The sequence below is a fragment of the Ipomoea triloba genome, chromosome 15 (assembly GCF_003576645.1).
Source record: "Ipomoea triloba cultivar NCNSP0323 chromosome 15, ASM357664v1".
NCBI classification, from domain to species: Eukaryota; Viridiplantae; Streptophyta; class Magnoliopsida; order Solanales; family Convolvulaceae; genus Ipomoea; species Ipomoea triloba.
In genome coordinates this window covers 24,798,462-24,811,679 of record NC_044930.1, presented here as the reverse complement: position 1 = coordinate 24,811,679, position 13,218 = coordinate 24,798,462, and the positions used below count along the sequence as shown (strand labels likewise).

The following is a 13,218-nucleotide window of genomic DNA, read 5'->3' as shown; positions in this document are numbered from 1 at the left end:
TAAACCGCTGTCTATGAAGCGGTTTGTTCTACTTCGGGACAAGCTTAATGTTGTGTGTTTACCACCTTAAGCTTGCGGGGGTGTAATAGGACTCTAGTAGTGTAGTCTCTTTAGACTTCTTGTTGTGTAGTTGTCTATATGTATTTTATGTGATTATTGTAACCTATCAGATTATCGAATACACATACGTTCATCCAGTGGTCACAAATCTCAAAAACGTTATTCTTGAGATTTCTAAAATGGTTTGTTATTTTATGCAATTTGAATCTTGAGATTATGGAAATATTGATACCATATTAGTACTATGAAGCTTTTCTAGAGTACTACATCCATCAATATACAACTTTTCAAGTTCCGTGAGATTTTCAAAAGATGGGTGGATCTCTTTCAATTTCTCACACTTTGAAAGTCGTAATTGATTCAAGTTCGTCATCATAGCAAAATTTGGTGTTTTTAACAAAGAACAACAATTTTCAAGTTCTAAATGCGTAATACTCTTCATTTCCTGCATATGAATAATGAGTTTAGTCAAATTTCTAAGATCTCTACATTTTAAAAACTTTTTAGAAATAACTAGCATATATTGCCTCATTGTTGCCTCGATGAGAAAAGTACTCAAATCCCAATATATAATATATTCAACTCTATTAGATGTTGTATACTTACCTCAATTTCTGAAGTGTTTTGTAATTTTATGCAATTTTGATGCTTGAAAATATAGAGATGTTAATACCTTGTTAATGTTGGGAAGCTTTTCTAGGGTACTACATCCATCAATATACAACTTTTCAAGTTCCGTGAGATTTTCAAAAGATGGGTGGATCTCTTTCAATTTCTCACACTTTGAAAGTCGTAATTGCTTCAAGTTCGTCATCATAGCAAAATTTTGTGTTTTTAACAAAGAACAACAATTTTCAAGTTCTAAATGCGTAATACTCTTCATTTCCTGCATATGACTAATGAGTTTAGTCAAATTTCTCGGATCTCTAAAATTTAAAAACTTTTTAGAAATAACTTATATATATTGTCTCATCATTGTCACGTCGATGAGAGAAGAACTCAAATCCCAATATATGTTATATGCAACTCTATTAGATGTTGTGTACTTAACTTAATTTCTGAAATTTTAGTAATTTTGTGCAATTTTGATGCTTGAGATTATGAAATTTTAGTAATTTTGTGCAATTTTGATGCTTGAGATTATGAAGATGTTATTACCTTGTTAATGTTGGGAAGCTTTTCAAGGGTACTACATCTATCAATACACAATTCTTCAAGTTCCGTGAGATTTTCAAAAGATGGGTGGATCTCTTTCAATTTCTCACACTTTGAAAGTCGTAATTACTTCAAGTTCGGCATCATAGCAAAATTTGGTTTTTCTATCAAAGAATAACAATTTTCAAGTTCCAAATGCGTAATGCTCTTCATTTCCTGCATATGAATAATGAGTTTAGTCAAATTTCTCGAATCTCTAAAATTTAAAAACTTTTTAGAAATAACTAGCATATATTGCCTCATTGTCGCCTCGATGAGAGAAGTACTCAAATCCCAATATATAATATATTCAACTCTATTAGATGTTGTATACTTACCTCAATTTCTGAAGTGTTTTGTAATTTTATGCAATTTTGATGCTTGAAAATATAGAGATGTTAATACCTTGTTAATGTTGGGAAGCTTTTCTAGGGTACTACATCCATTAATATACAACTTTTCAAGTTCCGTGAGATTTTCAAAAGATGGGTGGATCTCTTTCAATTTCTCACACTTTGAAAGTCGTAATTGATTCAAGTTCGTCAATTTCTCACACTTTGAAAGTCGTAATTGATTCAAGTTCGTCATCATAGCAAAATTTGGTGTTTGTAATTGATTCAAGTTCGTCATCATAGCAAAATTTGGTGTTTCTATCAAAGAACAACAACTTTCAAGTTCTAAACGTGTAATGTTCTTCATTTCCTGCATCTGAATAATGAGTTTACTCAAATTTTTCGAATCTCTAAAATTTAAAAACTTTTTAGAAATAACTTATATATATTGTCTCATTGTCTGATCGATGAGAGAAGAACTCAATTCCCAATATATATTATATGCAACCCTATTAGATGTTGTGTACTTAACTTAATTTCTGAAATTTTAGTAATTTTATGGAATTTCTGAAATTTTAGTTATTTTATGCAATTTCGATGCTTGAGATTATGGAGATGTTATTACCTTGTTAATGATAGGAAACTTTTCAAGGGTACTACATCCATCAATATACAACTTTACAAGTTCCGTGAGATTTTCAAAAGATTGTGGATCTCTTGCAATTTCTCACACTTTGAAATTCGTAATTTCTTCAAGTTCGGCGTTATCGCAAAATTTGGTGTTTCTTACAAAGAACAACAATTTTCAAGTTCCAAACGCGTAACGCTTTTCATTTCCTGCATATGATTAATGAGTTTAGTCAAATTTCTCGGATCTCTAAAATTTAAAAAACTTTTTAGAAATAAGTAACATATATTGCCTCATTGTCGCCTCGATGAGAGAAGTACTCAAATCCCAATATATAATATATTCAACTCTATTAGATGTTATATACTTACATCAATTTCTGAAGTGTTTTGTAATTTTATGCAATTTTGATGCTTGAAAATATGGAGATGTTAATACCTTGTTAATGTTGGAAAGCTTTTCAAGGGTACTACATCCATCAATATACAACTTTTCAAGTTCCGTGAGATTTTCAAAAGATGGGTGGATCACTTTCAATTTCTCACACTTTGATAGTCGAAATTCATTCAAGTTCGACATCATAGCAAAATTTGGTGTTTCTAACAAAGAACAACAATTTTAAAGTTTCAAATATGTAATGCCCTTCATTTCCTGCATATGAATAATGAGATTAGTCAAATTTCTCTGATCTCCAAAATTTAAAAAACTTTTAGAAATTACTAGCATATATTGCTTCATTGTCGCGTCGATGAAAGAAGAACTCAAATCCCAATATATATTATATGCAACCCTATTAGATGTTGTGTACTTACCTTACTTTCTGAATTTTTAGTAATTTTATACAATTTTGATGCTTGAGATTATGTAGATGTTATTACCTTGTTAATGTTAGGAAGCTTTACAAGGATTCTACATCCATCAATATACAATATTACAAATTCCGTGAAATTTTCAAAAGATATGTGGATCTCTTTCAATTCCTCACACTTTGAAAGTCCTAATTGCTTCAAGTTCGGCATCATAGCAAAATTTGGTGTTTCTAACAATGAACAACAAATTTCAAGTTCCAAATGTGTAATGCTCTTCATTTCCTGCATATGAATAATGAGTTTAGTCAAATTTCTCGAATATCTAAAATTTAAAAACTTTTTAGAAATAACTAGCATATATTGCCTCATTATCGCCTCGATGAGAGTACTAAAATCCCAATATATAATATATTCAACTCTATTAATTAGATATTGTATACTTACCTCAAATTCTGAAGTGTTTTGTAATTTTATGCAATTTTGATGCTTGAGAATATGGAGATGTTAATACCTTATTAATGATAGGAAACTTTTCAAGGGTACTACATCCATCAATACACAACTTTTCAAGTTCCGTGAGATTTTCAAAAGATGGGTGGATCTCTTTCAATTTCTCACACTTTGAAATTCGTAATTTCTTCAAGTTCGTCATCATCGCAAAATTTGGTGTTTCTAAAAAAGAACAACAATTTTTAAGATCGAATTTCGTAATGCGCTTCATTTCCTGCATATGAATAATGAGTTTAGTCAAATTTCTAAGATCTCTACATTTTAAAAACTTTTTAGAAATAACTAGCATATATTGCCTCATTGTCGCTTCGATGAGAAAAGTACTCAAATCCCAATATATAATATATTCAACTCTATTAGATGTTGTATACTTATCTCAATTTCTGAAGTGTTTTGTAATTTTATGTAATTTTGATGCTTGAAAATATAGAGATGTTAATACCTTGTTAATGTTGGGAAGCTTTTCAAGGGTACTACATCCATGAATATACAACTTTTCAAGTTTCGTGAGATTTTCAATAGATGGGTGGATCTCTTTCAATTTCTCACACTTTGAAAGTCGTAATTGATTCAAGTTCGGCATCATAGCAAAATTTGGTGTTTCTAACAAAGAACAATTCGGCATCATAGCAAAATTTGGTGTTTCTAACAAAGAACAATAATTTTCAAGTTCCAAATGTTTAATGCTCTTGATTTCTTGCATATGAATAATGTGTTTAGTCAAATTTCTCGGATCTCTAAAATTTAAAAACTTTTTAGAAATAACTAGCATATATTGCCTCATTGTCGCCTCGATGAGAAAAGTACTCAAATCCCAATATATAATATATTCAACTCTATTAGATGTTGTATACTTACCTCAATTTCTGAATTGTTTTGTAATTTTATGCAATTTTGATGCTTGAAAATATAGAGATGTTAATACCTTGTTAATGTTGGGAAGCTTTTCTAGGGTACTACATCCATCAATATACAACTTTTCAAGTTCCGAGAGATTTTCAAAAGATGGGTGGATCTCTTTCAATTTCTCACACTTTGAAAGTCGTAATTGATTCAAGTTCGGCATCATAGCAAAATTTGGTGTTTCTAATTGATTCAAGTTCGGCATCATAGCAAAATTTGGTGTTTCTAACAAAGAACAATTCGGCATCATAGCAAAATTTGGTGTTTCTAACAAAGAACAACAATTTTCAAGTTCCAAATGTTTAATGCTCTTCATTTCCTGCATATGAATAATGAGTTTAGTCAAATTTCTCTTCATTTCCTGCATATGAATAATGAGTTTAGTCAAATTTCTCGGATCTCTAAAATTTAAAAACTTTTTAGAAATAACTAGCATATATTGCCTCATTGTCGCCTCGATGAGAAAAGTACTCAAATCCCAATATATAATATATTCAACTCTATTAGATGTTGTATACTTACCTCAATTTCTGAAGTGTTTTGTAATTTTATGCAATTTTGATGCTTGAAAATATAGAGATGATAATACATTGTTAATGTTGGGAAGCTTTTCTAGGGTACTACATCCATCAATATACAACTTTTCAAGTTCCGTGAGATTTTCAAAAGATGGGTGGATCTCTTTCAATTTCTCACACTTTGAAAGTCGTAATTGATTCAAGTTCGGCATCATAGCAAAATTTGGTGTTTCTAACAAAGAACAACAATTTTCAAGTTCCAAATGTTTAATGCTCTTCATTTCCTGCATATGAATAATGAGTTTAGTCAAATTTCTCGGATCTCTAAAATTTAAAAACTTTTTAGAAATAACTAGCATATATTGCCTCATTGTCGCCTCGATGAGAAAAGTACTCAAATCCCAATATATAATATATTCAACTCTATTAGATGTTGTATACTTACCTCAATTTCTGAAGTGTTTTGTAATTTTATGCAATTTTGATGCTTGAAAATATAGAGATGTTAATACCTTGTTAATGTTGGGAAGCTTTTCTAGGGTACTACATCCATCAATATACAACTTTTCAAGTTCCGTGAGATTTTCAAAAGATGGGTGGATCTCTTTCAATTTCTCACACTTTGAAAGTCGTAATTGCTTGAAGTTCGTCATCATAGCAAAATTTGGTGTTTTTAACAAAGAACAACAATTTTCAAGTTCTAAATGCGTAATACTCTTCATTTCCTGCATATGACTAATGAGTTTAGTCAAATTTCTCGGATCTCTAAAATTTAAAAACTTTTTAGAAATAACTTATATATATTGTCTCATCATTGTCACGTCGATGAGAGAAGAACTCAAATCCCAATATATGTTATATGCAACTCTATTAGATGTTGTGTACTTAACTTAATTTCTGAAATTTTAGTAATTTTGTGCAATTTTGATGCTTGAGATTATGAAGATGTTATTACCTTGTTAATGTTGGGAAGCTTTTCAAGGGTACTACATCTATCAATACACAATTCTTCAAGTTCCGTGAGATTTTCAAAAGATGGGTGGATCTCTTTCAATTTCTCACACTTTGAAAGTCGTAATTACTTCAAGTTCGGCATCATAGCAAAATTTGGTGTTTCTAACAAAGAATAACAATTTTCAAGTTCCAAATGCGTAATGCTCTTCATTTCCTGCATATGAATAATGAGTTTAGTCAAATTTCTAAGATCTCTACATTTTAAAAACTTTTTAGAAATAACTAGCATATATTGCCTCATTGTTGCCTCGATGAGAAAAGTACTCAAATCCCAATATATAATATATTCAACTCTATTAGATGTTGTATACTTACCTCAATTTCTGAAGTGTTTTGTAATTTTATGCAATTTTGATGCTTGAAAATATAGAGATGTTAATACCTTGTTAATGTTGGGAAGCTTTTCTAGGGTACTACATCCATCAATATACAACTTTTCAAGTTCCGTGAGATTTTCAAAAGATGGGTGGATCTCTTTCAATTTCTCACACTTTGAAAGTCGTAATTGATTCAAGTTCGGCATCATAGCAAAATTTGGTGTTTCTAACAAAGAACAACAATTTTCAAGTTCCAAATGTTTAATGCTCTTCATTTCCTGCATATGAATAATGAGTTTAGTCAAATTTCTAAGATCTCTACATTTTAAAAACTTTTTAGAAATAACTAGCATATATTGCCTCACTGTTGCCTCGATGAGAAAAGTACTCAAATCCCAATATATAATATATTCAACTCTATTTGATGTTGTATACTTACCTCAATTTCTGAAGTGTTTTGTAATTTTATGCAATTTTGATGCTTGAAAATATAGAGATGTTAATACCTTGTTAATGTTGGGAAGCTTTTCTAGGGTACTACATCCATTAATATACAACTTTTCAAGTTCCGTGAGATTTTCAAAAGATGGGTGGATCTCTTTCAATTTCTCACACTTTGAAAGTCGTAATTGCTTGAAGTTCGTCATCATAGCAAAATTTGGTGTTTTTAACAAAGAACAACAATTTTCAAGTTCTAAATGCGTAATACTCTTCATTTCCTGCATATGAATAATGAGTTTAGTCAAATTTCTAAGATCTCTACATTTTAAAAACTTTTTAGAAATAACTAGCATATATTGCCTCATTGTTGCCTCGATGAGAAAAGTACTCAAATCCCAATATATAATATATTCAACTCTATTAGATGTTGTATACTTACCTCAATTTCTGAAGTGTTTTGTTATTTTATGCAATTTTGATGCTTGAAAATATAGAGATGTTAATACCTTGTTAATGTTGGGAAGCTTTTCTAGGGTACTACATCCATCAATATACAACTTTTCAAGTTCCGTGAGATTTTCAAAAGATGGGTGGATCTCTTTCAATTTCTCACACTTTGAAAGTCGTAATTGCTTCAAGTTCGTCATCATAGCAAAATTTTGTGTTTTTAACAAAGAACAACAATTTTCAAGTTCTAAATGCGTAATACTCTTCATTTCCTGCATATGAATCATGAGTTTAGTCAAATTTCTAAGATCTCTACATTTTAAAAACTTTTTAGAAATAACTAACATATATTGCCTCATTGTCGCCTCGATGAGAGAAGAACTCAAATCCCAATATATGTTATATGCAACTCTATTAGATGTTGTGTACTTAACTTAATTTCTGAAATTTTAGTAATTTTGTGCAATTTTGATGCTTGAGATTATGGAGATGTTATTACCTTGTTAATGTTGGGAAGCTTTTCAAGGGTACTACATCCATCAATACACAATTCTTCAAGTTCCGTGAGATTTTCAAAAGATGGGTGGATCTCTTTCAATTTCTCCCACTCTGAAAGTCGTAATTGCTTCAAGTTCGGCATCATAGCAAAATTTGGTGTTTCTAACAAAGAACAACAATTTTTGGGATCCAAATACGTAATGCTCTTCATTTCCTACATAAGAAGAATGAGTTTAGTCAAAATGTTTGGAACTCTAAAATTTAAAAACATTTTAGAAACTACTAACATATATTGACTTATTGTCGCGTCGATGAGAGAAGTACTCAAAACCCAACACAAATTATATGCAAATCTATTAGATTTTGTGTACTTACCTTAATTTCTGAAATGTTTTGTAATTCTATTCAATTTTGATGCTTGAGATTATGGAGATCTTAATACCTTGTTAATGTTGGGAAACTTTTCAAGGGTACTACATCCATCAATACACAACTCTTCAAGTTCCGTGAGATTTTCAAAAGATGGGCGGATTTCTTCCAATTTCTCATATATTGAAAGTCGTAATATCTTCAAGTTCGGCATCATAGAAAAATTTAGTGTTTCTAACAAAGAACAACAATTTTTAAGATCGAGATTCATAATGCGCTTCATTTCCTGCATATGAATAATGAGTTTAGTCAAATTTCTCGAATCTCTAAAATTTAAAAACTTTTTAGAAATAACTAACATATATTGCCTCATTGTCGCCTCGATGAGAGAAGAACTCAAATCCCAATATATATTATATGCAACTCTATTAGTTGTTGTGTACAGTGTACTTACCTCTAAAATTTTTGTAATTTTATGCAATTTTGATGCTTGATATTATGGAGATGTTAATACCTTGTTAATGTTGGAAAGCTTTTCAAGGGTATTACATCCATGAATCCAAAACTTCACAAGTTTCTTGAGATTTCTAAAATTTGGATGGATCTCATCCAGTTTCCCAAGATATGATATTCCAAATTTCTTCCAGTTCGGCATCATTCCAAAATTTAGTGTTTCGAACAAAGAACACCAATTTTTAAGATCGAATTTCGTAATGCTCTTCATTTCCTGCATATGAATAATGAGTTTAGTCAAATTTCTCGGATTTCTAAAATTTAAAAACTTTTTAGAAATAACTAACATATATTGCCTCATTGTCGCCTCGATGAGAGAAGTACTCAAATCCCAATATATAATATATTCAACTCTATTAGATGTTGTATACTTACCTCAATTTCTGAAGTGTTTTGTAATTTTATGCAATTTTGATGCTTGAGAATATGGAGATGATAATACCTTGTTAATGTTGGGAAGCTTTTCAAGGGTACTACATTCATTAATATACAACTTTTCAAGTTCCGTGAGATTTTTAAAAGATGGGTGGATCTCTTTCAATTTTTCACATTTTTGAAGTCGTAATTCTTTCAAGTTCGGCATCTTAGCAAAATTTGGTGTTTCTAACAAAGAGCGACAATATGAAAGATCCAAAGAGGTAATGCTTTTCATTTCTTGCATGAGAAAAATGAGATTAGTCAAATTCACCACAACTCTAATGTTAAAAAAAAAAAACATTTTAGAAATAATTAACACATATTGCCACATTGTCGCGTCGATGAGAGAAGTACAATAATCCCAATATATAATTTATGCAACTCTATTAGATGTTATGTATTTTTACTCTAATTTCTGAAATGTTTTGTAATGTTATGCAATTTTGATGCTTAAGTTTATGAAGATATTAATACCTTGTTAATGTTGGGAAGCTTTTCAAGGGTACTACATCCAAATGAACAAAACTTCTCAAGTTCTGTAAGATTTCCAAAAGATGGGTGGATCTCTTTCAATTTCTCACAGTTTAAAAGGCATAATTCTTTCAAGTTCGGCATCATAGCAAAATTTGGTGTTTCTAACAAAGAGTGACAATATGAAAGATCCAAAGAGGTAATGCTTTTCATTTCCTGCATGAGAAAAATGAGATTAGTCAAATTCACCACAACTCTAATGTTAAAAACAATATTTTAGAAATAATTAACACATATTGCCACATTGTCGCGTCGATGAGAGAAGTACAATAATCCCAAGATTTAATTTATGCAACTCTATTAGATGTGTATTTTTACTCTAATTTCTGAAATGTTTTGTAATGTTATGCAATTTTGATGCTTAAGTTTATGAAGATATTAATACCTTGTTAATGTTGGGAAGCTAAGTTTATGAAGATATTAATACCTTGTTAATGTTGGGAAGCTTTTCAAGGGTACTACATCCAAATGAACAAAACTTCTCAAGTTCTGTAAGATTTCCAAAAGATGGGTGGATCTCTTTCAATTTCTCACAGTGATTTCCAAAAGATGGGTGGATCTCTTTCAATTTCTCACAGTATAAAAGGCGTAATTCTTTCAAGTTCGGCATCATAGCAAAATTTGGTGTTTCTAACAAAGAGCAACAAGAAAGATCCAAAGAGGTAATGCTTTTCATTTCCTGCAATTGAGGAATTAGTTTAGTCAAATTGTTCGGAACTCTTAAATTTAAAAACTTTGTAGAAATAAATAACATATATATATTGTCATGTTTTTGTGTGGATGTGGGAAGTTCTATAATATCAATATATGAATCCAACTCCTCTAGATTTAGTGTATTGCCTTGATTTCTTAAAAATTTTCTAACTTAGTTCAATTGTCAAGATTGAGAAACTTGATATGAAACTTACTTGATTGAAGATGGGAAACTTTGCAAGGTTGCTGCATCCACCTAAATTTAATTTTACAAGTTTCCTAAGATTTGCAATAGATGGGTGGATCGTTTTTAATTTCATACAGTTTGAAAGGTTTAAATTCATCAAGTTTGGCATCTTTTCAAAATTTGGGGTTTCTAATAAAGAGCCGGATGCGCTCAGATCCAAATAGGTAAGTTTCTTCATTTCCTGCAAGAGATGATTGAGGATAAACAAAAGGTTGAACTCTTAAATAAGTTTTAAAAAAAAATATCAACACAAAGTGCATAGTTAGTTAAGTATCAAATACCATTGAGAAAAAAAGCTTTGACCATGGATAATGTGGGAATTTGAGCACCATCAAACTCCTTGGGAGATAATTCATAATGCCTGTCTCTTTCAAAGCTTCAATACTTTTTAGATGAGATTCTGAGCTACAACGATAGCGTTCATGATATTTAACAATGAGCATCTTCAGTTTTGTCATTTGTTTGAAAGAGTCAATACAAGGGCTAATATTCTCATCACTGTCGAATGAAAGCAAAAGACCTTCTACCACCTTAGGCTCCTAAAACAAGAAAATAATATGTACATTAATCATTTTAACTCAATGCAAAATAACATTATTTAAAATAAAACACTTGATGTTAATTAGCTTATTAGGAAGATATTAAGCCACAATAAATGTATCTTACATCCTCAAGGTCTTCAAGCCGACATATCCTTCTCCCTGTGTTTCTTGCAATATTCAACCCCATTTCATATATCAAATCATGCATATCAATATATCCAAATGATTCAAATAGAAGACATCTATCAATAAGCACTGATATGTTTATATTAGGATGTAATTTACAACAATTAAGTACTTCCTCTACAATATATCGGTGCTCATCCCGAAAAAAGCATACTATATCCAAAAATACATTTTTGCACTCCTCACCCAGTCCATCATAACTTATCCTTAGCATTTTAATAACTTCCCCTTCTGGTATGTCTTTAATATTCTCTAGTGTGTTCTCCCACATTGTTTGCTTTGTTTGACCACGTAAAAAAGAACCCCAGACTTTAAGGGCTAATGGAAGACCACCAGCATAAGCTACAAAAGATGTACACAGATTTTCAAAGCCTTTTTCTGGAGATTCTTTCTTAAAAGCATGCCAACTAAATAGTTCTAAAGCTTTTTCTTCATCCAATTTCTCTACTTCATAAGGTTCAACAACAATGCTAAATTGAGTGAATAAATGCTTGACTCTAGTAGTTATGATGATTCTACTACCATTGTAAAGCCATTCACCATCTCCAACCAATTTATATAATTGATCATCATGGTCTACATCATCAAGAACAATTAACACTCTCTTCAATTTAAGCCTTTCCTGTATAATACGAATTCCTTTATCCACATCATCTATATCAATTGAATTTTCCTTCAAAACATTGGATAGGAGTTTCTTTTGCAAGGCTTCCATCCCATGTTTTCTAACATCAGCAAGAAAACATGAGCCATCAAATGCACTAGAAAATCGTTCAAAAGCCGCTCTTGCAATGGTTGTTTTCCCAATACCGCCCATACCCCAAAGGCCTAATACCAACTTAGCATCTTCATCCCACACTTTCAACTTCATTCTTACTTTTTCAAGCCGTGACTCTAATCCAACGAAACCTTTTTGGACACTTGGAGGTGGAGGCAACTGTTTCGATATGTGAGCAATGACTGCTTTGATACACTTTAATTCATACCTGAGAAGACATGGAATTAACTAGTAGTTGATAGTTTTTCAAGAAACTGTATATATTACTTCCAATTTATATTTATAATTAATAATACTCTGTAATATTTAATAAGATTTAAAAAAAAAAAAAAAACAAATAATGAAAAAGAAAACAAGGTACGATGTTGAAAGCAAACCCGTTATACTCAGCACCGTGCAAATCGTGCCCTGCAATATTGCCTGCCTCTGTCAAAGCTTTCCTCCATCTTTCAACCCTCTCCTTGCCCTCATTCTTTTCATGTTTGGCAAATGCTTCTTTAAAACTTGCAGTTTGTTTGCGCACATGTGAAGGCTCTATGTCGTAGAAAATTGGCACCACAACCTGGTTGAGATTTTCTTTGCATTCCATGATTTTTGCAAGTTCGTCTAGACACCAGGTTGAGGATGCATAATTTTTGGAGAAGACCACAACTGCAAATCTTGATTGTTGAATAGCTTGTAGGAGAGTGGGAGAAATCTGCTGTCCTTTCTCCAGCCGCTCGTCATCTTTGAAGGTGTGGATCCCTATTTGTTTCAGCCGATCGTAAAGGTGATCCACGATGTTCTTGCGAGTATCTTCCCCTCGAAAGCTCAAGAAAACATCATAAGTGAATTTGGGAGTTGATTGTGAAGGGGTAGCAGAAGAAGAGGCAGAAGCCATATCCTCGAACTCGACCATACTGCAAACTAATTGGAATGGAGATTAAATGTATGAAATCAAAAAAAGAAATTAAACACCAGATAGAGTAAATTACAGAGTTACATCTGAGTCAACGCTTGACATGCCTGAAAAAGTATTGAGGATTTAAGCACTGAATCTGAATGGATTATCTTTTCTCCTGGGCCTCTGTAACCCGTTGGCAACAAGCTAAGCTTCAGTACTGAACGCCACAATTTTGAAATCCAAAAATAAAAATGAAACCAAAAGAAATGAAGCCACAACCTTCTTCATTCATATTTCCAAATGGATGGATCAAACTGGGCAATGGCAAGTGCTCGTCATCTACCGTCACTGAAGCCCTGACGAGAAATATCTATCTGATTATTTGGGA

General features: G+C 31.5%; 2 protein-coding genes across 19 annotated transcripts; both read right to left on the bottom strand.

Annotated features, from left to right (window-relative positions):
• Positions 1-405: 405 nt before the first annotated feature.
• LOC116006462 (disease resistance protein TAO1-like) lies at positions 406-4,943 on the bottom strand. Of its 4 annotated transcripts, XM_031246843.1 has the most exons (5): positions 4,827-4,943; positions 4,695-4,784; positions 4,459-4,610; positions 3,535-3,747; positions 3,008-3,305 (listed from the first exon to the last, which is right to left on the bottom strand). In XM_031246843.1, exons 1-5 carry the CDS (start codon positions 4,882-4,884, stop codon positions 3,075-3,077), a joined length of 744 nt encoding a protein of 247 aa, XP_031102703.1. In that variant the 5' UTR covers positions 4,885-4,943; the 3' UTR covers positions 3,008-3,074. The 4 variants fall into 4 exon arrangements, 3 of the variants coding, with proteins under 3 accessions (XP_031102703.1, XP_031102704.1, XP_031102706.1); XR_004095142.1 differs by lacking the exons at positions 3,008-3,305; positions 3,535-3,747; positions 4,459-4,610; positions 4,695-4,784; positions 4,827-4,943 and adding exons at positions 406-505; positions 734-946; positions 1,219-1,431; positions 3,976-4,145; XM_031246844.1 differs by lacking the exons at positions 4,459-4,610; positions 4,695-4,784; positions 4,827-4,943 and adding exons at positions 3,976-4,127; positions 4,170-4,427.
• A 31-nt stretch (positions 4,944-4,974) lies between these two features.
• On the bottom strand, positions 4,975-13,218 carry LOC116006460 (TMV resistance protein N-like). Of its 15 annotated transcripts, none has more exons than XM_031246834.1 (19): positions 13,110-13,195; positions 12,953-13,013; positions 12,325-12,846; positions 11,108-12,155; positions 10,723-10,980; positions 10,410-10,622; positions 10,061-10,180; positions 9,929-10,018; positions 9,445-9,657; positions 8,996-9,208; positions 8,555-8,767; positions 8,114-8,326; positions 7,673-7,885; positions 7,233-7,445; positions 6,792-7,004; positions 6,351-6,563; positions 5,910-6,122; positions 5,467-5,679; positions 4,975-5,238 (listed from the first exon to the last, which is right to left on the bottom strand). In XM_031246834.1, exons 3-17 carry the CDS (start codon positions 12,843-12,845, stop codon positions 6,033-6,035), a joined length of 4,044 nt encoding a protein of 1,347 aa, XP_031102694.1. In that variant the 5' UTR covers position 12,846; positions 12,953-13,013; positions 13,110-13,195; the 3' UTR covers positions 4,975-5,238; positions 5,467-5,679; positions 5,910-6,032. The 15 variants fall into 15 exon arrangements, with proteins under 15 accessions (XP_031102694.1, XP_031102697.1, XP_031102695.1 ...); XM_031246837.1 differs by having other exon boundaries at positions 12,930-13,013; positions 13,110-13,188; XM_031246835.1 differs by having other exon boundaries at positions 12,325-12,853; positions 13,110-13,188.

What these genes read in the sequence shown, in the direction of transcription:
- LOC116006462 (XM_031246843.1), bottom strand. Translation starts at nt 4,884, where the DNA reads ATGAGGCAATATATGCTAGTTATTTCTAAAAAGTTTTTAAATTTTAGA. An exon ending in AAATTTTAGAGATCCGAGAA is followed by an intron (nt 4,785 to 4,826) that starts ATTTGACTAAAC and finishes AAATGAAGAGAA; the next exon opens with ATTTGACTAAACTCATTATT. An exon ending in TTCTTTGTTAGAAACACCAA is followed by an intron (nt 4,611 to 4,694) that starts ATTTTGCTATGA and finishes TAGAAACACCAA; the next exon opens with ATTTTGCTATGATGCCGAAC.
- LOC116006460 (XM_031246830.1), bottom strand. Translation starts at nt 12,845, where the DNA reads ATGGTCGAGTTCGAGGATATGGCTTCTGCCTCTTCTTCTGCTACCCCT. An exon ending in CACGGTGCTGAGTATAACGG is followed by an intron (nt 12,156 to 12,324) that starts GTTTGCTTTCAA and finishes ATGTCTTCTCAG; the next exon opens with GTATGAATTAAAGTGTATCA. An exon ending in AGCTTCCCAACATTAACAAG is followed by an intron (nt 6,123 to 6,350) that starts GTATTAACATCT and finishes ATTCATATGCAG; the next exon opens with GAAATGAAGAGCATTACGCA.